Source organism: Trachemys scripta, chromosome 2 (genome assembly GCF_013100865.1).
Source record: "Trachemys scripta elegans isolate TJP31775 chromosome 2, CAS_Tse_1.0, whole genome shotgun sequence".
In the NCBI taxonomy this organism is placed as follows: Eukaryota; Metazoa; Chordata; order Testudines; family Emydidae; genus Trachemys; species Trachemys scripta.
The window spans coordinates 31,499,790-31,522,838 of record NC_048299.1 but is presented as its reverse complement, the minus strand read 5'-3'; the positions used below and the strand labels follow the sequence as shown (position 1 = coordinate 31,522,838).

General features: G+C 42.1%; 1 protein-coding gene across 1 annotated transcript in view; it reads right to left on the bottom strand.

Moving 5' to 3' along the window:
- ARMC4 (armadillo repeat containing 4) overlaps positions 1–23,049 on the bottom strand; it is a 196,603-nt gene that overhangs the window by 138,012 nt on the left and 35,542 nt on the right. The window contains exons 2-6 of the mRNA XM_034759339.1: positions 21,812–21,969; positions 20,281–20,476; positions 19,763–19,869; positions 19,138–19,274; positions 14,437–14,553 (exon numbers count right to left, since the gene is read on the bottom strand). Coding sequence (XP_034615230.1) covers positions 14,437–14,553; positions 19,138–19,274; positions 19,763–19,869; positions 20,281–20,476; positions 21,812–21,969 — 715 coding nt within the window. The remainder of the gene's footprint in view (positions 1–14,436; positions 14,554–19,137; positions 19,275–19,762; positions 19,870–20,280; positions 20,477–21,811; positions 21,970–23,049) is intronic.

Sequence of the window (23,049 nt, the reverse complement as noted above, 5' to 3'; positions counted from 1 at the left end):
GTCCACCCTTGGCCTTGGGGATGAGGAAATAATGGGAGTAAAACCTCTTGCCCTGAACTCATGAGGAACCTCCTCTATTGCCCCTAGAGCAAGGAGAGATTGCACCTCCTGCAGAAGGAGTTGTTTGTGAGAAGGGTTCCTGAAGAAGGACGGGGAAGGGGGGTGGGAGGGAACAGAAATGGATAGAATATCCCATGTCTACCGTGCTCAGAACCCAGCCATCTCTGATGTGATCTGGGACCAAGCACGGTAGAAGTGGGACAGTCGATTCACAAAGACGGGGTAAGGATCCGAGCTCAGTACTGGTGCTCCATCTTTGGGCACATCTTCAAAAGTTTGGCTTTGGGCCAGGGGGCTGTTTCGAAGAGCCCTGGCCTTGGTCTGAGGAGGACTGTGATGGGCGCCTCCTATTATTCCTGCCCCATCTCTTGGACGAGTCTCACGTTGGGCGCCCGGAATAGAAGCGGACAGAGGCTGAGGGTGAATGGTTTTCTTTGGGGTGCAGAAGTGTGGATCCCCAAAGACTTTAGAGTTGCCCGCCAGTCCTTGCCTGTGCAAGCGAGATTCCATATTTTGGGCAAACAAGCCCACACAGTCAAAGGGCAGGTCCTGGATAATGTTCTGGACCTCCGGTGGTATATTCAACACCTACGGCCACGTGCTGCATCTCATTGTAATGGAGGTGGCCATAGTCCGAGCCGTCAAGTCTGCCACATCTAATGCGGTCTGGAGGGAAGGTTCTTGAGACCACCCTGCCCTCCTCTAGAAGCGCATTAAACTCCTTGCCTGAGTCAGCCGGAAGCAACTCCTGAAACTTTGCTAATGCACTCCAGGAATTGAAAGCATAGTGGCTGAGTACTGCTTGCTGGTTGGCAACTTGAAACGGAAACCCCCAGTTGAGTAGACCTTCCTGCCAAAAAGGTCCAGCTTCTTAGCATCCCATGACTTTGAAGCAGGACCAGGCTGCCCCTGCCGCTCCTTATGATTTGCTGTGTTGACCACTAGAGTCCCCGGTTGGGGGAGGTGAAAAGGTGTTCATACCCTTTTTCCGGCACAAAATACCGTCTCTCCACCCCGTTAGTGGTGTGTGGTATCAAGGCTGGGGTCTGCTAGAGCACCCTACTAGTGTTCTGGATAGTTCTTATCGGGGCAAAGCCACCTTAGATTGACCCTCCGGAGCAAGGATGTCCACTATTGGATCCAACCCCTCTGTGACCTCCTCCACCTGGAGGTTTAGGTTTAGGGCCACCCTCCTAAGAAGGTCCTGGTATCCCATGGTGTCCATCGCTGGTAGGGTGGTGGGGGTGCCTGCCACTGCATCGGTCCCCCCCGTGACTGGAGGTGGCTCCAGTACCACTGGCGGCACTGGCTCGGATGCTGCGCCCAAGTGTGAAGGCCCAGAATCCTTGTCCCGTGTGGGGTCCTCCGGAGCCCTGGGGATGTGGCATGACACCAATGTCACTGAGGGGGAAGCATGGCGTGCGGATGCCACGAATGCGGCCCTGGAGCCCTGACCCTGAGTCTTGATGATAGGCCCAAGGAATCCAAAAGGGCTATTGTACTGTGCCCTGCCACTGGGGTGGCCAGGATACTGCCGGTGCCAACGAGTCCATGACCCTCTGGTGCCAGCACCGGTGCTGAGATCGCGAGCAGTACCGGCTGCGTCGGAAGACAGAAGACTCAGCCTCTGACTCGGAAGAGTACTCTGAGCCTGACCATGGGGGGAGGGGGGCGGAGCCCAACGGTGATGGGGACTGGTACTGAGGTGATGGGGAGCTGCACCATAACATCGTGGGCTTGCCCCAATGGTGAACAGGAGGCGGTGCCGCCATTGGTGCTGTGAAGAGTGCTGGAGATGGTGTCATATGCGGCTCTGTCATAGATGCCGCAGATGGTGCCGTCGTTGGTGCCACTGATGGTGCCTGAACTTGGGCCAATGTCTGGAGCAGTGCCGGTGCTTGCATCTTTGGGGCCGGAGACTGTGCCATCATGGCAATAAGGTCCCACGCTGCCTTGTGGTATCTGGCGTGGAGGGGACATTGAGATCTTCCTCCAATTCCCCCCGAGTCGTGGAGTCCACCGACACCGGACTCGAGGGACCTCCGGCTGGGGCTGGAGTCAATGGTGCTGGGTCTTGAAGGCCAGGCCGTGAGTGTCTTGCTGCAGGACCCACCCCACTGGAATTCCCTCGCAGCTTCTTGATGGGGGAACAACCCCTGTTCGCCTTCTTTTTCTTATGCAGCACCAGGGACTTTGAGTGGTGCCGCCCGCTTGAGCTTTACAAGCCAGGGAGTGGTGCTGATGCTCCTTGGAAGAGTCCTTTCTCGGTGCCAGGGCATCCCACACCGAGGCTGGGGCTTTACGCACTGATGATGCCGGTGCCATTTCTGGTACCAGCGGAGGGCTGACTCCATCAGGAGGAGTTTTAAATGATAGTCCCGCTCTCCTTTAGTCCTGGGTCTAAATCTCCTGCAAACTGAGCATTTGTTTGTCTGATGACCTTCTCCTAGGCACTTAAGACAAGCAGCGTGCAGATCACCTCTGGGCATGGGTTTCGCACACGTCTCAAACTCCTTAAACCCCTGCGACCGAGGCGTGCCACGGTGCCTGGGGAAAACTGGGGGTGAACGGGGGGCTGGGGAGGGGGGGACAAAGTAAGCTTAACTAACTAACTACTGTAACTACAACTCAATTAAACTATTTACAAATAAGAAAAAAGGGAACCACTAGGTAGCCACCTGCGAATGCAAGAGACTGAGTTTCTCCAATGACTGTCACCGGCAGTAAGGAGGAACTGAGCAGGTGGCAGGTCTGCAGGGACCAATATACACCGCCATGAAGGCACCACTCTGGGGGCCTCCACATCCGACTCAACGGGTACCGCTAGGGGAAAAATCCTCCGACGATCGTGCACGCGCACACATACACCTATTGGAATGCACATGTGCAATCACTTGAAAAAGAACTATCATTTCCTCTAAAGAACCATTTATTTTATCTCAGAGAAACAATCATAACCACTGAGCTGCAACTTAATTACATTTAGACAGCGTGAGAAATGCAGCGGCTATCAAGAGACACCAACATCTTTGGAGCTTTTTTGTTAGTTGTTGCCACCTAGCAGTTTGCTATAGGGAAGGGAATACCCATTCATTCCAGATCGGCAGACATAATAGTACATTTAATATTTTATACACAAAATTTAAAATGAATTCAAAATCTGTATATTTTCAAAAATATACATCTATGGGGATTTTTTGCCATACTAACAGGAACACTTATTGTATTTTTAAATTCTATATTAACTCTACTTTCAAGAGTTCTAAAGCAGAGGCAGTTAGCTTACTTACCACTAAAACCAAGAACACTACACCTCGACAATACCAACCTTTATTACATTCTATGTTCTAAATATTGAATCTACTAACCTAGATCTCCCATGGGGTAATAAAATATTTTGCTGCTGCCATTAAGTTGATATACTTTATATTCTTCAATATAACAATAATTCTATACCAGTAGGGAATACAGAGTTAGAAGTGATTTATCTGACAAAATTGAAGACATCGATATTTACATTTGTTAAGTAGCTACATTTATTACCATAGCAAAAATTGATTAAATTAAGAAAAACAAGAGTGTTATCTAACAAACAGTAACTTCAAATTGTGCCATTTTCAATGGGGGACAATTTATAAAAATCTAGCATTTTCTATCTTTGGTGATCAAGTGAAGTTAATCCTTTTTAAAACCCTGTTACTGCAGTAATCATGACTACAAATCACAATACTTATGAACTGTAAATTCACATTTATATACAGTTATGAAGAATTATTTTTATCTAAGCAAAGATGTAGAATGAATTTTAAAACAATGTATTATTAAAACTGTATTATTTTTAGACAGAACAAAATATTAAAGGTTAATACCAAAACTGTCAAAACTAGCCACTGGTTTTATGTGCCCAACTTGAAATACCTTAGATCTGACTTTCAAAAATGTGCTATTCCAGTTAAAGTAAACCTGAGCTCAGCACCTCTGAAAATCAGGCCCAAGGTGTTTCAAAGCTGGACACACAAAAATGACGTACTTAAAAGCAGTGTCTACTCTTGAAAATTTGGCTCCTAATTATTTGCTCATTTCACCAAATTAAATGGAGTCCCATAAACATGAGAATGAACTCTAAGAATTTGCTTCCAGCTAATTACATTTTTATGATAAATAATTTAGCTCTTCCATGTAGGGGAAATATATAGAGGAACTGTATTGTTGCCTTGTGAGCCAATATTCAGGGTCTTGCAGGTTGTTTCTGTTATGAGGAGAAAATGATAGGTTGTTGGGTTATTTTGTGAAAGCCTATTCATTTTCAAAGAATGTACACAAAGTCCTGTTTCCCTGAACACAGTAGGAATCAAACAGGAGACAGTTTCCTTGCTCAATATTCCAAGCCTTTTTTCCAGCCAGCACTCAATCTGTCTCTCTTTTCTTTTTCTCAGTCACACTGTAAGTGCGCTTCTCTAGCTGTCCTTGGCTTTCTGCTCCTTCTCTGCCCAGCAAAAAACTACTGAGCCCTCTGCCTTTGCATTCAGCCTCAAATAAATCTCTCCACCCACACAGCTCATCCAGTGGCGCTGGAACGCTTTGTAGTGGGGGTGCTGAAAGCCAGCTACGGAAACTGTAAAACAGTGGTCCCCAAACACGTGCCCCCCTTACTTCTGTCTGTGCCCCCCGCCCCTCAGAGCCTTGACTTTGGGAAGGGGAGACACAGACAGGGGCAGGGGGGGCTGAGGCCGAGGCCACAGCTGGTGGCAGGCGTGTGGCCGGCAGCTGGGACCCCGGGCGTGGGGCCGGTAGCCGGGACTCCAGGCGTAGGTTGGGGATGTTGCAGCACCCCGACACACCCTTAGTTCCCATGCTTATGAGCTCAGATCCTGATCAGCCTTGCATGTGGCCTGCATTTTGGGTGATGGCTCCTATTGTTTCAGTTACCTTACTCCAAAAGGAGCTTAACTGCTTCTGACATTTATCCCAAATGAAGGGCAGCTGTTAAACCCACCAGGGTCAACAAGGTACCATGCAACTCTCTTGTATAACAGCATTAAAAGGTCAATGAAAGGAATCCCAGACCCTGCTTAACACTGCTTAATAATGGACTGTGCTCTCCAAGTCAATTACAGATTAGTGCTGATGAGTTCTGAAAGAAGTCCTGTTGAACTTTTGAAAGAATGGCAGTTGTGGCCAGGGCCTTGAGGAAGGTACAGTATTCCTCATCTTGGCATGCAAACATCAAGACTCAGATCCTTGATCCATACCCTGAGTGTGCAGTATCAACAACAGAAGAGGGTGAGTTTTTAGGCCAAAAGAAGTTCTCTTCTTCCTGTTTCTCCTAGAGAATATTAGCAGGAAACTGTTTGGAGGCAATTCTCTCACGGTATGTCACGAAGCAAACTTGTTCCAGACCTCACATACTGTAGATTCTGTTTCTGTATTGATAAATGCCATGTATTCTTTCTAACCACTTAAAATCACAGTTACAAAAAAGAACAGTTACTCACTTCAGCAAGAATTTTTTCTCTTCTAACAACTCTCCCCAAGCATATTCAATATACTTTTTAAGTTTTTTAGTGCTTGTGAAAGATGCCAGATTGACTGTACAGAAAATTGTAGCCATTAACCAAAGAACAGATATAGCAAAGGCAGTAGCAATGCAAGCTTCTCTATGTTATTCCATAAATTATTTCAACCATCAGATGGAGAAACTGTTATTAGGAGTGTGTAGATCAGTATCTATATCAGTTCAAATCCTAGATCTCTGTTGAGAAAAGCTAGGAAAGGATGATACTTATGGTGTAGGGTTTTCTCATATGGAGCCATATCTCAATAAGCTAAACATAGTTGACAGTTATTTACTAAACACCATAAAATGTGCTTTATGCTATGCAAAATGTAAAGGAAGTATGTTCCCTGTCTCAAGATGCCAGGTTCTGGTTAGAATTTAAAAGGCAAGATAAATGAAAGTGCTTTAGGAAGTTATATTGGTGATTCAGTAAGTGGCATTCTTCCCAAACAGTCAGTACTTAAACCAGTGCTCCAGTGTGGTGTGAGGGGACCACTGTGCTGCTGGAGGAACCATCTTTCAAATGAAATGTAAAACTAAAGACTTGAACCTTTGTGGAGATTAAGGCTATAAGTACACTGCAAACTACTTGAGAGAGAGAAAGAGAGAGTGTGTGTGAGAAAAACAGGCTGCGTCCACTCTATGGTGTGTAACTACATGTATCAATAGAAGGACTCTGGCAGTGGGGAGGTAGCGGGGAGCAGCCAGATCCTTTCCACACTGTCTCCCCCTTGCCAGAACATTTCCCCACTACTTGAGTCTTTCACTGTGGCAAGGAAAGGCTCTGGCAGCTCCCTGTGGCAGGAAAAGGCTCTAGCTGCAGGCAGATGCCAGAGTTTTTTCCCACTGACAGAGTTATTCTCCACTGCTGGAGCATTTCCCTGTGGCAGGAAAAGACTCCAGCAACAGGGAGGCAGTGAGACACTACACTGCTAAAAATAGCAGTATAGATGGGGAGGCACTACTTGGCAAGTAGAGAGCTCTGTAGGATACATACCCAAGTACATACTTACAGGTTTCAGGAGTGTCTTTACTCTATTCACCTAAACAGTGCCTCACCATCTACACTGCTGTTTAGACCCATGCTAGGGGGGCTGGGTAAGGTATGCTACTCTACATGGTGCCAAAAGAAATGTAGACGTACAATGTAGATGTACCCTAAAGATCCTATGGCACATTTTACAAGGAGAAGGCTGTTAGCCTTGGTATAGTGGATACATTTCAATTTAAATAATAACATTCTTCCTACCTAACTTCTCCTATAGATTCAGTTGGATATAATCTTCTTCTTTACTTCCTATTGTAATTTGTTGGGCAAAATGTTTTAGGATTCTTTTGGCTTAAAGGTGCTACATAAACCTAAGAGGATATTTTTAAAAGCCTAAATTCCAATAATGGTGGAGGCCTTCTGACAAGTTTCAACGTGTAATTAATTTTACTGCCAATTTATAAACCATTGAAAATCTGTAAAGAGAGGTCTGTAAATAGGAATGATGAAACAACTTTAACTGTATTTGCACTACTGGATGCTATTGTAATAGGTAAAATGTGACATTTCTTACTCTAGCTAATGTTGCAGTCCGAACGGAAGCCAAAGACACACTTAAATCTTAGGAAGCAACAGAGGGTCCTGTGGCACCTTTGAGACTAACAGAAGTACTGGGAGCATAAGCTTTCGTGGGTAAGAACCTCACTTCTTCAGATGCAAGTAAGGGAAATCTCCAGAGTGAGGTTCTTTCCCACGAAAAGTGAGGTTCTTACCCACGAAAGCTTATGCTCCCAGTACTTCTGTTAGTCTCAAAGGTGCCACAGGACCCTCTGTTGCTTTTTACAGATTCAGACTAACACGGCTACCCCTCTGATACTTAAATCTTAGAGCTGCTGTAGCCTGGTGGCAAGGTATTTGGAGGAGAAGGTATTTGTAGCTATTTGTATTTGTATGTGTAGAGGCTGGTAGGGGCAGTGTGCTGGGAGAGAAGCTGAGCCCTGATTAGGGAGCAGATCTTCTCTGACTAGGGGTCCTATCAAGGTAGCCAGCCAGTCAGGCAGCGGCACAGACAGCTGCAGCAGCACAGGAGCCAGCAAACAGAGCTGTAAACAGGGGAATTTGAGTGGGAGTGTGCAAGGGGAGTTTGGGGGGAAGACTAGGAGAACCAGGCAGAGGAACAGACAGGCTAGTGAAGGGGGGGGTGTAGTGTTCTGGCAGTATTTTGATGCTCGTTGGGGGTTTGTTTTGCTGGGGGAAGGGGGGTTGGTTTGGTTTGTGTTTTCCAGACTAACAAGATTTCGGTGGAAAGACTATGACAGATGCAGAGGCAGCAGTTGTAGTGACCTAAACAGTAGAAGACACAATGAAGATGACTGGACGTGGAAGTTGCGCCATGTACATGATCCTGGAGGGAGTACCTGAAAAGAGTTTCGTCTGCATGAAGTGCCGCCTGATAAAGCTGATGGAAGAAAAGATCTGAGGATTGGAGATGCAGGTGGAAACTCTGGTTGAGTTTAGAAGGGGGTTCGAGCAGATGATGGAGCAAAGACACGAGGAGACTGAAGGGAAAAGCTCAGACTTGCAGATGGAAGCAGGACCGAAGAACTCTGAGGGGAGACTGCTGGGTCAGGAAAGTGGACAGTGGAAGCATGTGACTAAGAGAACCAGGCAGAGGAAAAGACAGGCTAGTGGAGGAGAAATAGAGCTCAGGAACAGGTTTTCAGAGTGGGAAAATGAAGAAGGGGCACAGCAGGTGGTCACTGAAGGTGAGAGGGCAAGGAAGAAGAGACGAGCAGCTAGTCCTATAGGAAGAGGGGAAGAGTCAATGGAGATAACAACACCAAATATGAGCCCCAGGAGGATACGGGATGGGTCGCAGAGGATTGCAAGAGAGAATAGGAATCGAGAGGACTTGCAGCCAGAGGGAACGGGGGATAGACCGGAGAATCGCACCATCACCAGGAAAAGGCAGCTCTGTGTTGGGGACTTCTTACTGAGAAGAATAGACAGGCCTGTAACCAGAGCTGATCCAGAGAACAGAAGGGTGTGCTGTCTGCTGGGTGCTAAGATACAGGATGTGGAGCTGAGGCTGAAGAGAATCCTAACAGGAGCGGGAAAGAATCCGCTGATTGTCCTTCATGTGGGAACAAATGATACAGCTAGATTCTCGCTGGACCGTATCAAGGGAGACTATGCCAGGCTGGGGAAGACACATAAGGAAATCGAGGCTCATGTGATCTTCAGTGGGATTCTGTCTGTTCCTAGAGAAAGGCAACAAAAGTGTGACAAGATTATGATGATCAACAGATGGCTCAGGCAGTGGTCCTATAAGGAGGGCTTTGGGATGTATGGCCACTGGGAGGCATTCTTGGACAGAGGACTGTTCTCTCAGAATGGACTTCACCTGAGTAGGGAGGGAAATAGACTTCTAGGATGGAGGCTGGCACAACTGATTAAGAGAGCTTTAAATTAGGAATTTGGGGGAGATGGTTGGGAGATGTCCAGGTAAGCTCCACGCCAGATTTTAACATTGAGAGGGAAGAAAACCAAGTAAGAAAGGATACAGCCGTGGGTAGGAGAATGGACATGAGGAGGAAGGGTAGTGTAGATACCAGTCTAATAGGTGATACTGGCAGTAGAATGTCTGTGCCTAATCAGGTAAAGAATATGAGTGAAGCCAAACAGCAAAAATTAAGATGTCTGTACACCAATGCAAGGAGCCTAGGTAACAAAATGGAGGAACTAGAGTTACCGGTGCAGGAAGTGAAACCAGATATTATAGGGATAACAGAAACATGGTGGAATAGTAGTCATGACTGGAGTACAGGTATTGAAGGGTATGTTCTGTTTAGGAAAGTCAGAAATAAAGACAAAGGAGTAGCATTGTATATCAATGATGAGGTAGACTGTAAAGAAATAAGAAGAGTTGGAATGGATAAGACAGAGTCTGTCTGGGCAAAAATCACATTGGGGAAGAAAGCTACTAGAGTCTCCACGGGATAGTGCTTGGGGTTTGCTATAAACCACTGGGATCTGATTTGGATATGGATAGAGATCTTTTTAATGAAGTAAATACTAATGGGAATTGTGTGATCATGGGAGACTTTAACTTCCCAGATATAGACTGGTGGACAAGTGCTAGTAATAATAACAGGGCTCAGATTTTCCTGGATGCGATAGCTGATGGATTCCTTCACCAAGTAGCTGCTGAACCAACAAGAGGGGATGCCATTTTAGATTTAGTTTTGGTAAGTAGTGAGGACCTCATAGAAGAAATGATTGTAGGGACAACCTTGGTTTGAGCGATCATGAGCTAATTCAGTTCAAACTAAAATCTGTGACTAGGGTTTCTGATTTCAAAAGGGCTAACTTTAAAAAATTAAGGAAATTGGTTAGGGAAGTTGATTGGACTGACGAACTTGTGGATCTAAAGGCGGAGGAGGCCTGGAATTACTTCAAGTCAAAGTTGCAGAAACTATCAGAAGCCTGCATCCCAAGAAAGGGGGGGAAAATTCATAGGCAGGAGTTGTAGATGAAGCTGGATGAGCAAGCATCTCCGAGAGGTGATTAAGAAAAAGCAGAAAGCCTACAAGGAATAGAAGATGGGAGGGATCAGCAAGGAAAGCTACCTTATTGAGGTCAGAACATGTAGGGATAAAGTGAGAAAAGCCAAAACCATGTAGAGTTGGACCTTGCAAAAAGAATTAAAACCAAAAGTAAAATATATAGCCATATAAATAAGAAGAAAACAAAGAAAGAAGAAGTGGGACCACTAAACACTGAGGATGGAGTGGAGGTTAAGGATAATTGAGGCATGGCTCAATATATAAACAAATACTTTGCCACAGTCTTTAATGAGGCTAATGAGGAGCTTAGGTATAATGGTAGGATGACAAATGGGAATGAGGATATGGAGGTAAATATTACCACATCCGAGGTAGAAGCCAAACGCGAACAGCTTAATGGGACTAAATTGGGGGCCCCAGATAATCTTCATCCAAGAATATTAAAGGAACTAGCAAATGAAATTGCAAGCCCATTAGCAAGAATTTTTAATGAATCTGTAAACTCTGGAGTTGTACTGTATAATGGAAGAATTGCTAACATAGTTCCTATTTTTAAGAAAGGAAAAAAAAGTGATCCGGGTAACTACAGGCCTGTTAGTTTGAGATCTGTAGTATGCAAGGTCTTGGAAAAATTTTTGAAGGAGAAAGTAGTTAAGGACATAGAGGTCAATGGTAATTGGGACAAAATACAACATCGTTTTACAAAAGGTAGATCATGCCAAACCAACCTGATCTCCTTCTTTGAGAAGGTAACAGATCTTTTAGACAAAGGAAACGCAGTGGATCTAATTTACCTCGATTTCAATAAGGCATTTGATACGGTTCCACACGGAGAATTATTAGCTAAATTGGAAAAGATGGGGATCAATATGAAAACTGAAAGGTGGATAAAGAACTGGTTAAAGAGGAGACTACAATGGATCATACTGAAAGGTGAACTGTCAGGCTGGAGGGAGGTTACTAGTGGAGTTCCTCAGGGATCGGTTTTGGGACCAATCTTGTTTAATCTTTTTATTACTGACCTTGGCACAAAAAGTGAATAAAGTTTGCGGATGACAGAAAACTGGGAAGTATTGCCAATACAGAAGAAGACTGCAATATCATACAGGAAGATCTGGATGACCTTGGAAACTGGAATAATAGTAACAGGATGAAATTTAATAGTGAAAAGGGCAAGGTCATGAATTTAGGGATTAATAAGAAGAATTTTTGTTATAAGCTGTGGACGCATCAGTTGGAAGTAACAGAGGAGGAGAAGGACCTCAGAGTATTGGCTGATCACAGGATGACTATGAGCCAACAATGTGATATGGCCGTGAAAAAAGCTAATGCGGTCTTGGGATGCATCAGGTGAGGTATTTCCAGTAGAGATAAGGAGGTGTTAGTACCGTTATACAAGGCACTGGTGAGACTTCATCTGGAATACTGTGTGCAGTTCTGGTCTCCCATGTTTAAGAAGGATGAATTCAAACTGGAACAGGTACAGAGAAGGGCTACTAGGATGATCCGAGGAATGGAAAACCTGTCTTATGAAAGGAGACTCAAAGAGCTTGGCTTATTTAGCCTAATCAAAAGAAGGCTGAGGGGAGATATGATTGCTTTCTATAAATATATCAGAGGGATAAATACCAGGGAGGGAGAGGAATTATTTAAGCTCAGTACCAATGTGGACACAAGAACAAATGGATATAAACTGGCCATCAGGAAGTTTAGACTTAAAATCAGATGAAGGTTTCTAACCATCAGAGGAGTGAAGTTCTGGAACAGCCTTGCAAGGTGAGCAGTGGGGGCAAAAGACATATCTGGCTTCAAGACTAAGCTTGATAAGTTTATGGAAGGGATGGTATGATGGGATAGCCTAATTTTGGCAATTAATTGATATTTGACTATTAGCGGTAAATATACCCAATGGCCTGTAATGGGATGTTAGATAGGGTGGGATCTGAGTTACTACAGAGAATTCTTTCCTGGGTGTCTGGCTGATGAGTCTTGCCCATATGCTCAGGGTTTAGCTGATCACCATATTTGGGGTCGGGAAGGAATTTTCCTCCAGGGCAGATTGGCAAAGGCCCTGTGGGTTTTCGCCTTCCTCTGCACCGTGGGGCAAGGGTCACTTGCTGGAGGATTCTCTGCACCTTGAAGTCTTTAAGCCATGATTTGAGGACTTCAATAGCTCAGACATAGGTTAGGGGTTTGATACAGGAGTGGGTGGGTGAGATTCTGTGGCCTGCGTTGTTCAGGAGGTCAGACTAGACTATCATAATGGTCCCTTCTGACCTTAAAGTCTATGATTCTAACACATGCTATGTGAGCTGAAAGCATACATCTCAACTCTGACATTTAAATCAAAGACAACTCTTGCAACAAATGAGGGATATCTTTATATTTGTCATAATGGATGAAGATATAAATGTAAATGGTTTGATTATAGAAAATATCATCAAAGAAAGTTGACCTTTTATGTTAAAATATATTTTCCTGTTTTAAAAATTCTACAGCTGCATAAAAAACAATACCAGGTTGATGAGGGATTAGCAGTACTTTTTATGCAAAATTAGAAACTCAGCTCATATTCTGATGGAACACCAAATTACAACAAAATTATTTATTGAAATACTCAGATATGTTATTTATCTTTAGAAACACAACTGTAGAAAAAGAAATTGTTGATGATACCAAAGTATGAACAATTATTAATTAAATTTAAATTGAATGAATTATAAGGCTGTGTTTTTATATTACATACTAAATGTAAATGCCATTCCAATTTTTCTCATTTTGTGGTTTCCTTTGTCCCTAGAAATCTATTATATAAATCTGAGTGTGTTTTTATTCATTTACCCATTTTCATTATTCATTTTCTCTTTGGGCTGGATCTTGCACTTATAATAATAAAAAATATACATTGTATGTAATAACACTGTATCATACCACAGCTATTCTGGGAGGAGGCTTATAGCTGCAGATGACTGATAAAACTGGTAGCTTAATCCATAAAATTGTAGCAATTACTGCTGGATAATGATACTTGACAGAACTTTCTCTAGATAAGTTTTATCAAAAGAAACATACATTTGGAAGAAAAAACAAACAAATTAAAAACTTGACATTTCAACTTTTAAAAATATTTTAAGTAGTTAGAAATATTAGAAAGGTGTCACTGAAAAATACTGTAGTATAAATACAGTAATCACAAAGATTTTTTTACACTTACTAGCTCACTCATGGACGAGTGAGAATAAAAATAGTCTCCCATTGTCATAATTTGATGTTATAGGATATGAATATATTTAGTACAAAAGAATATATTTAATACAAAAGAGATTAAGGCATTGCAAGTTCTTGGAAATTTTACATCTAATCACAGATATACATTGTAACTACAACAGAAAACATGAAATATGCAGCAGATTTATACTAACTTTCTTTAGAAACATTGCTGCAGAAATCTAACAACTTTGTAAGTCGATTATATAGCAATGTTTGTATTCTAGACCAAGTTGGTCAGAACCCATGTAATTCTTACAAATGCAGTTATTTGTAACAGTGACGCAAAGGACATGCCCCCTGTTGGCCAAGCAAGGCCCTGCATGCACACTTCCCTCAGCTTGCTCTACTAGTGTTCAGAAATAAACTACTTGCCTCCAGAGTCTTTAAACAATATTCCCCTTCTCCTAGGATTCAATTTATTTAGTTCATACAGCTTCCCCCAAAGAGCTCCACTTTAGGTTCAGGAGTCTTAACAGCCCTGTTTCTTGGAGATAGAGGGTTTCAGTCAAGCTGCTCCCTCCTTGTCACAGAAGGCCCACAGTTCCCCTTTTTGAGCTGTGCTCATTACCTCAGGCCAGCTGTGGCTTTCAACCAGCTTCTCATTCAGCTGGCCCCTTTCTCCCAATAGTCCCCAGATTCAGAGGATTCAGCTGATAACCTTCTCCTGCTGGTGTCTCTCTGAATATACACAGCCCTTTACTTCCAGCTCATTCCCAATTGGCTGGAAGACACGAGAGACTTGCCCCACCCACTCTGCAAGACTTTTGGTCCCAGTGCCTTAAACAAACAGTAACTGACTTTCTCGCAATCATTACATATTCTGGGGACTGCTTCCTCTGTTCCAATATCTTATTTCCTAGATCTTTTGCATACATCAAAGCCTCCCAAAATCTTAAAGGGCCATGCCACATAACTGGGATGAGCTGACTGCTAAGCACCACTACTGATATGGGAGCAGACTACATCACAGTACAATATGTAAAATATATACATACCTGTTTAGCCATATTCTCTACAAATTTTGGTGATCTTTCCCTTAATAATGTTATAAGATCTTTACATATGTCACTTTTTCTCTCATAGTCAATATCATCTTTCTCCTTTCCTCTACCCTTAAAAAAGAACACAATTTTAAATTATTATTATTATTCTCTTTCATAATAGATTTCGATCTGTAAGGTAAATACTGTTCAGGAACATAGGTCCCAAACTTGCATTGATCTTCACACAACTGACCAATGTGCCAGCATAGAGCCCCCAGGGTCCACTCACATGGAACTCATTGCATGATCAGCATCTTAGACCCAGTCCTGCAAATAGTTACTACTGTGTGTGGTGCTCTGTGAGTAGTCCCATGGAAAAGGACTTAGGGACCATGGGGGAAAACTAAATGAACATGAGCCTCTAGTATGATGCAGTGGCTAAGAAAGCTAGAATGTATAATCAGGGGAAGAGCAAGTAGAAATATAGAAAGCAACAGAGGGTCCTGTGGCACCTTTGAGAATAACAGAAGTATTGGGAGCATAAGCTTTCGTGGGTAAGAACCTCACTTCTTCAGATGCATGTAATGGAAATCTCCAGAGGCAGGTATAAATCAGTGTGGAGATAATGAGGTTAGTTCAATCAGGGAGGGTGAGGTGCTCTGCTAGCAGTTGAGGTGTGAACACCAAGGGAGGAGAAACTGCTTCTGTAGTTGGATAGCCATTCACAGTCTTTGTTTAATCCTGATCTGATGGTGTCAAATTTGCAAATGAACTGGAGCTCAGCAGTTTCTCTTTGGAGTCTGGTCCACAGTGGCGATATTACCACTGTATATGGCATTAGCAAGACCATTATTGGAATATTGTGTCCAGTTCTGGTGTTCATACTTTAAAACGGATGGTGAGAAATTGGAAAGGATATAGAAAAGAGCTACAACACTGATTTGAGATCTGGAAAGCCTGCCTTACAGCGAGAGACTACAGAAGCTCATTCTGTTTATAGTTGATCACAAAGAAGATTAAGAGGTGACTTAACAATGTTCTAGAACTTCCTACATGGGGAGAAGATTTCTAACAGAAGAGTGCTCTTTAATTTAGCAGACATAAGTATAACAAGGGCTAATGGCTGGAAGCTAAAACTAGACAAATCCAGACTAGAAATAAAGCACACATTTTTGACAGTAAGGATAATTAACCATTGGAAGAACTTAATTGGAGATAAGAATGAGGAGTACTTGTGGCACCTTAGAGACTAACAAATTTATTTGGGCATAAGCTTTCGTGGGCTAAAACCGACTTCATCAGATGCATAGAGTGGAAAATACAATAGGAAGATATATATATATAAAAACACACACACACACACAGAACATGAAAAAAATGGGGGTTTCCATACCAGCTCTAATGAGACTAATCAATTAAGGTGGGCTATTATCAGCAGGAGAAAAAAAACTTTTGTGGTGATAATCAGAATGGCCCATTTCAAACAGTTGACAAGAAGGTGTGAGTAACAGGAGGGGAAAAATTAGCATGGGGAAATAGTTTTTAGTTTGTGTAATGATCCATCCACTCCCACTCTTTATTCAAGCCTAATTTAATGGTGTCCAGTTTGCAAATTAATTCCAGTTCTGCAGTTTCTCGTTGGAGTCTGTTTCTGAAGTTTTTTTGTTGAAGAACTGCCACTTTTAGGTCTGTAATTGACTGTCCAGGGAGGCTGAAGTGTTCTCCGACTGGTTTTTGAATGTTATAATTCTTGATGTCTGATTTGTGTCCATTTATTCCTTTGGTAGAGACTGTCCAGTTTGGCCAATGTACATGGCAGAGGGGCATTGCTGACACATGATGACAGATATCACATTGGTAGATGTGTAGGTGAACGAGCCCCTGATGGTGTGGCTGATGTGATTAGGTCCTATGATGGTGTCTCATAGGTGGAATAGATATGTGGACAGAGCTGGCAATGGGCTTTGTTGCAAGGATAGGTTCCTAGGTTAGCGTTTTTGTTGTGTGGTGTGTAGTTGCTGGTGAGTATTTGCTTCAGGTTGGGGGGCTGTCTGTAAGCAAGGACTGGCCTGTCTCCCAAGATCTGTGAGAGTGAGGGATTGTCCTTCAGGATAGGTTGTAGATCCTTGATGATGCGCTGGAGAGGTTTTAGTTGGGGGCTGAAGATGATGGCTAGTGGCATTCTGTTACTTTCTTTGTTGGGCCTGTCCTGTAGTAAGTGACTTCTGAGTACTCTTTTGGATCTTGTGGGGGGAGGGATAGCTCAGTGGTTTGAGCATTGGCCTGCTAAACCCAGGATTGTGAGTTCAATCCTTGAGAAGGCCATTTAGGGATGGGCGGGGGGAGGGGGGAGTCTGTCAGGGACAGTACTTGGTCCGACTAGTGAAGGCAGGGGACTGGACTCAATGACCTTCCAGTTCTATGAGATAGAAGTATCTCTGTCGATCTGTTTCTTCACTTCAGCAGGTGGGTATTGTAGTTTTAAGAACACTTGATAGAGATCTTGTAGGTGTTTGTCTCTGTCTGAGGGATTAGAGCAAATGCAGATGTATCTTAGAGCTTGGCTGTAGACAATGGATCATGTGATGTGGTCTGGATGAAAGCTCGTGGCATGTAGGTAAGTATAGCGGTGAGTAGATTTCTGGTATAGGGTGGTGTTTATGTGACCATTGCTTATTAGCACTGTAGTGTCCAGGAAGTGGATCTCTTGTGTGGACTGGTCCAGGCTGAGGTTGATGGTGGGATGGAAATTATTGAAATCATGGTGGAATTCCTCGAGGGCTTCTTTTCCATGGGTCCATATGACGAAGATGTCATCAATGTAGCGCGAGTGGGGTAGGGGCGTTAGGGGACGAGAGCTGAGGACGTGTTGTTCTAAGTCAGCCATAAAAATGTTAGCATACGGTGGGGCCATGCGTGTACCCACAGGAGTGCCGCTGACTTGAAGGTATACATTTTCCCCAAATGTGAAATAGTTATGGGTGAAGACAGTGTGATTGATTCTTCATCACTTGAACTCTTAAAAGCAAGAATGGATGTCTTTCTAAAAGATATGCTGTAGCTCAACCAGAAGTTACGGACTTGATGAAGGATACTGAGCGACATTTTATGGTTTGTGTTATGGAGGTCAGATTAGATGATGGCAATGGCCCCTTCTGGCCACAAAATCTATTAATCTATTATTTCAATGGGACACATAGTAGTAAGCACTTCATCCAGTAGAATGTGTTTAGAAGATCATGCCCTTATTTATAGCTGGGGGGGGAAATGTATGGGTTTTTTTCCTTAAAAATCTGTGAAATTTTGTGTAGATTTTATTCTTTATTATACTTGTCCCAAACTCTTATATTTTTATACAAGCAATCATCATAAGAAGAGAGAAAAATAGTTTGGGACTGGGACTCAGGAAGGAGAGGGTGCAGTAACCTTGTGCAGTAACTGTAGTTCTTCGATGTGTGTGTCCCTATGGGGGCTCCACTTTAGATGACGTGCGCCCCACATGCCTTCATTCAGAGATTTTCATTAACAGTGTCCGTTCAGCCTGCACATGAGTCCTACATGTCCTTGTGCCCCACACCAGGACTATATGGGACTGCACAGGTAAACTACCCTCTACCACAAAATCTATCACAAAGTTCTACAAGGAAACTCTGAAGTACAGGGGAAGGAGGGCAGGTAGTGGAGCACCCATAAGGACATACATCTCAAAGAACTACAGTTACTGCACAGGGTGAGTAACCTCTCCTTCTCTGAATAGTGTCCCTATGGTTGCTCCACTTCAGATGACTCCTGAGAGCAGTATACTCATGGCAAGAAGGGAGTTACAGAATCAGGTCCAGAAATGAAGATGGAACCGCATAGCCAACTGCCACACCGAATCTAGAGGCATGGACCAGAGCATAGTGCTTAGAGAAGGTATGTACTGAAGACCATGTAGTGGCTCTGCAGATACTGGAACATCTTTAAGTAATGCCATAGATGTTGATTGCGACCTGATAGAGCATGCTAACACCGTGAAAGGGGGTTGAAAGCTGGCCGCATACTCTAATACAGTGGTTCCCAAACTTGTTCCGCCGCTTGTGCAGGAAAAGCCGCTGGCGGGCCGGGTCAGTTTGTTTACCTGCCGTGTCCGCAGGTTCGGCTGATCACGGCTCCCAGTGGCCACGGTTTGCTACTCCAGGCCAATGGGAGCTGCTGAAAGCGGCGGCCAGTATGTCCCTCGGCCCGCACCGCTTCCAGCAGCTCCCATTGGCCTGGAGCAGCGAACCGCGGCCTTTGGGAGCCACAATCGGCCAAACCTGCGGATGCGGCAGGTAAACAAACCAGCCCGGCCCGCCAGGGGCTTTCCCTGCACAAGTAGTGGAACAAGTTTGGGAACCACTGCTCTAATAGCTAGATATAGTGAAAGGAATGTGCAAAATAAGCATTTTATGTGCTGCTTCACACATGTGGTAACAAAGTAGATTTACAAGTGATGTGTAAACCACTAGGATTCACTGTTCAGGCAACAGCAGAAAAAGAAATAATGACTTATTGTCAAAATGTAAAAAATATAAAGCATCATGCATGATTATTTTCTCTCTTTCCGCAGAGCCACTAAAGTAGCTCTTCAGCTCTTGGTTGAATGCAACTGCCCTAAATCCTCAGGCAGGATTTTTACATACAGTACTCAAGTTTCTGTTATCCCGGATTTGAGTTTTTATTGTTACTTACTCCATTTAAAAACACTCCTGCTGTGCTGCAAGTGATGTACAAAGGATCGGTGTCATGTGGTTTAACAATCAAATAACAGATGTCCCCATGGACTTGTCTCCAAGGTGGGGCTCGACATCCATTGGAGAATTCATAATCTGCAACAAGAGTGTTTTTGTTATTTTTCAAAATATATTGCTATTTCTAATAATAAGATGTGAATAGATTTTTAATTATAAAATTCATACAAATTAAGGTCCCAATCCTTCAACCCTTACTTATGTCAACAATCTGAACTCATTTAGGACTTGATACTGCAAAGTGCTGAGCATTCCGGCCTGATCCAACAAACCACTTATACACACGTGCAGCACTTCTCAGGACCAAGCCCTTAATTAGTCCCACTGAATTCAATGGGACATGAATAGGGATTATTTATGTAAATCAAGGTTGAAGAATTGAGCTCCATATCTGTAGGTACATGTTGTTCTATATCATTACTTAAAAATAGAAATACACATTTTAAATCAGTAAGAGATAATGAATTTATTTTAACATCTACATGAAAAAATTTTTTTTTATATTTAATGTATATGTGTAAATGTAAAACATGATAAAACAAAAACATAAAAGGCAGAATTATAACCTGATGTATATTCAAGAGATTCCAGCACAGTATCTTCTCCTTCTCCAGAGAAATGTTTGAGCAGATCCACTTCATTTTTTACAGCAGCTGGACTTAATCTCACCTCTCTGTAATTAATAGAAAATGGTCTAAAATCTAATAATAAAAAATACAACTCTATTAAAATGTTTTAATTGCTAGTGTATTATTTATATATATATATATATATATATATATATATTATATTGAGTTGCTTTCAAATACAGAACATATGCACTGCATGCATGTATACATGCACACACACTTTCACATATACATATTTATACTCATATTGTTAAACCTCCAGAAAATATCTTTCATTTCAGCAACTTTTCCTGGTTTTCATAAATCAATAAAGATAATTACTTTCATACCTCTTTTGAGTGATTTCTTCATATCACACCAAAAGCACATGTTTTGGGTTAAAATGAATTTAATTTAAAAACAAAACAAAAAATTTACTGGCTAAAAATGGACAGTTTAATTTGCAATGCACTTACTGTGAAATATGTTTTAAAGAACTGTTAAGTAGTTGCATATCCAGCTGTTGAAGAAGAAGAGAGATCTTCATTTTAATCTCTGTATTGGGATCATCATCTTTTTTCATTCTGTCCAGCAAGCGCAGCATAGACATATCTTCTCCTTCAATGGTCCCATATCCTGGGCCAAGAATTTTCACTATAGGATCTCTATTGGCTGTAAATGATAAACATTGTCAATATAAAGATAATGATACTTTAAAACTGATCTTAAAGGATTTTTAAAATCCTTCACTGCCAAAGCATTTTAACAATGGTAACTTATAATATGAACACATATTTAATTTTAAAAGATAGATAATGGGTTCCTTAACATGTTTAAAATGTTACTGTTTTATCCTGTAGGAGTAAATGATTTCACATTTGAAATACATTAATATATCAGTTTTTAACAATATGAAAACAAAATTCAGGTAAAACAAATAATAAACAGGAGCTGTCTTCTGGTGAATAAACATTGATATTTACCTTTTGATTCAATAAATCTAAAACTGTCTTTTAGGTCAGTATTTACCTTCAGGGATAATAAAATTGGATGATGGCCCAAACATCAAGTCAATGGGCTCAATTCACCCATCATTACGGAAGTTTGATTTAGTATAAAACAATGTCTTAAAAGATTTGTTGGCAACAATCCCAATGATTCCATAAAAGGCCCAGCTATCACTTGCTCAGGATTGCCAGCTGTCCTATACAGTGACCAGTGACACAACTGTGTGTCAGCTGGTTTTATAAACTCCTCTTGTTCTCAGTGGCCCAATAAGTGACAGTATTCTTACACAGGTGCATAGCAGTTGCTGGCTCACACTGAAGCATGATCCCTGTGTGTGTCTTTGCTGTGTGAGCATTTTACAAATCAGGCCCAATACATCTGTGGCTGCATCAGAATTGTAGCTAACTTGTTTTCTACCAATTTCACAAATGAATGTTACTCAGATCTTGCATTGCCGTAAGTGTCTAATTTCGCACACGTAGGTGCTTTTTAGTCACAGTTTGTATACAAGGAACTGGATATGACCCAATAACTATACTATTACATATTTTCTAAAAGCATTCATCAGAAAGATCTGAAAATGTTCATAGCCATGAACTTCTTAAGCATAACATATTTTATTGGTTATTTTTAATAAATTAACATTATAAAAGGGAGATTACGTTAAAAGTACAGAAAAAAATTATTATTAGCTTCTGAGGACACATTTAGTATGCCAAGATTTGAATATATGATCTGCTATAATTGTTGAGGTACCAATCAGTATGCATGTATCTTTATATGTAATTCAGCGTTAACATTATTCCAGACCTCTATATTACTCACTTCAGTGAAGATAAAAAAATAAAAAATAGAAGTTTGCTGGTTCATCAAATCACTGTTTTCAACCAATCTCTCATAAGCCAAAATTTGTACTAAATAAAATGTAACGTATGTGTTTCTTTCTTTCTCTTATTTTTTTAAACATTAAAATTCAAGGGCAAGAAAAAAAAACCCAACCTTCAAGGCATGCCTGTGCTTCCTTTAACTTTTTTTCCATAGCTACATGTAGCAAACGAGAGAGTTGGCCAAAACTGCGTACTCTGATAGTTGAGGCAGTGAGGAGAAGCAATGGTTGATCATCTTTGTCTCTTTCTTCTGACTGAACAGTTGTTCCACTAGAAGAATAAAATGATACTTCATAAAGAGAGAACTTTTATTAAAGGAAAATTTTAGGTAGAGTCCAACTCTGAGAACGCTGCTCAAAGCTCTGAGTCAAAAATGGACCATGTCTCCTAATTTACATTCCCCTTTCTATTTACTAATAGACCATGTTGACTTGCAAAATCAAAAGAGTTCACAGAAAGAAATGATAGGCTGCTGTACCTTACTTACCAAACTAAGGTCTATCAATGAAATATATATTAATATATTACAGCTGACAACAGAAATACACATAAGAATATAAGAACAGCCATATTGGGTCAGACCAATGGTCCATCTAGCCTAATATCCAGTCTTCCGACAGTGGCCAGTGCCAGATGCTTCAGAGGGAATGAACAGAATAGGGTCATTACAACTGTCATCCAGTCCCATCTTCTGGCAGTTGGAGGTTGACAGACACCCAGAGCATCGAGTTGTGTCCCGGACCTTCCTGGCTAATAGCCACTGATGGACCTATCTTCCATGAACGTACCTATTTCTTTTTTTAACCCAATTATACTGTTGGCCTCATAACATCCCTTGGCAATGAGTTCCACAGGTTGATTGTGTGTTGTGTGAATACTTCCTTTTGTTCATTTTAAACCTTCTGCCTATTAATTTCATCAGGTGACCCCTAGTCCTTGGAGTTATATGAAGGAGTAAATAACACTTCCCTATTCACTTTTTCCATACCATTCATGATTTCATAGACCACTATCATATCCCCCCCCTTAGTCGTCTCTTTTCTACTCTAAAGAGTCCTAGTCTTTTTAAAATCTCATCTCATGGAAGTATCAGAGGGGTAGCCGTGTTAGTCTGAATCTGTAAAAAGCAACAGAGGGTCCTGTGGCACCTTTGAGACTAACAGAAGTACTGGGAGCATAAGCTTTCGTGGGTAAGAACCTCACTTCTTCAGATGCAAGTCTTGCATCTGAAGAAGTGAGGTTCTTACCCACGAAAGCTTATGCTCCCAGTACTTCTGTTAGTCTCAAAGGTGCCACAGGACCCTCTGTTGCTTTTTACAGATTCAGACTAACACGGCTACCCCTCTGATA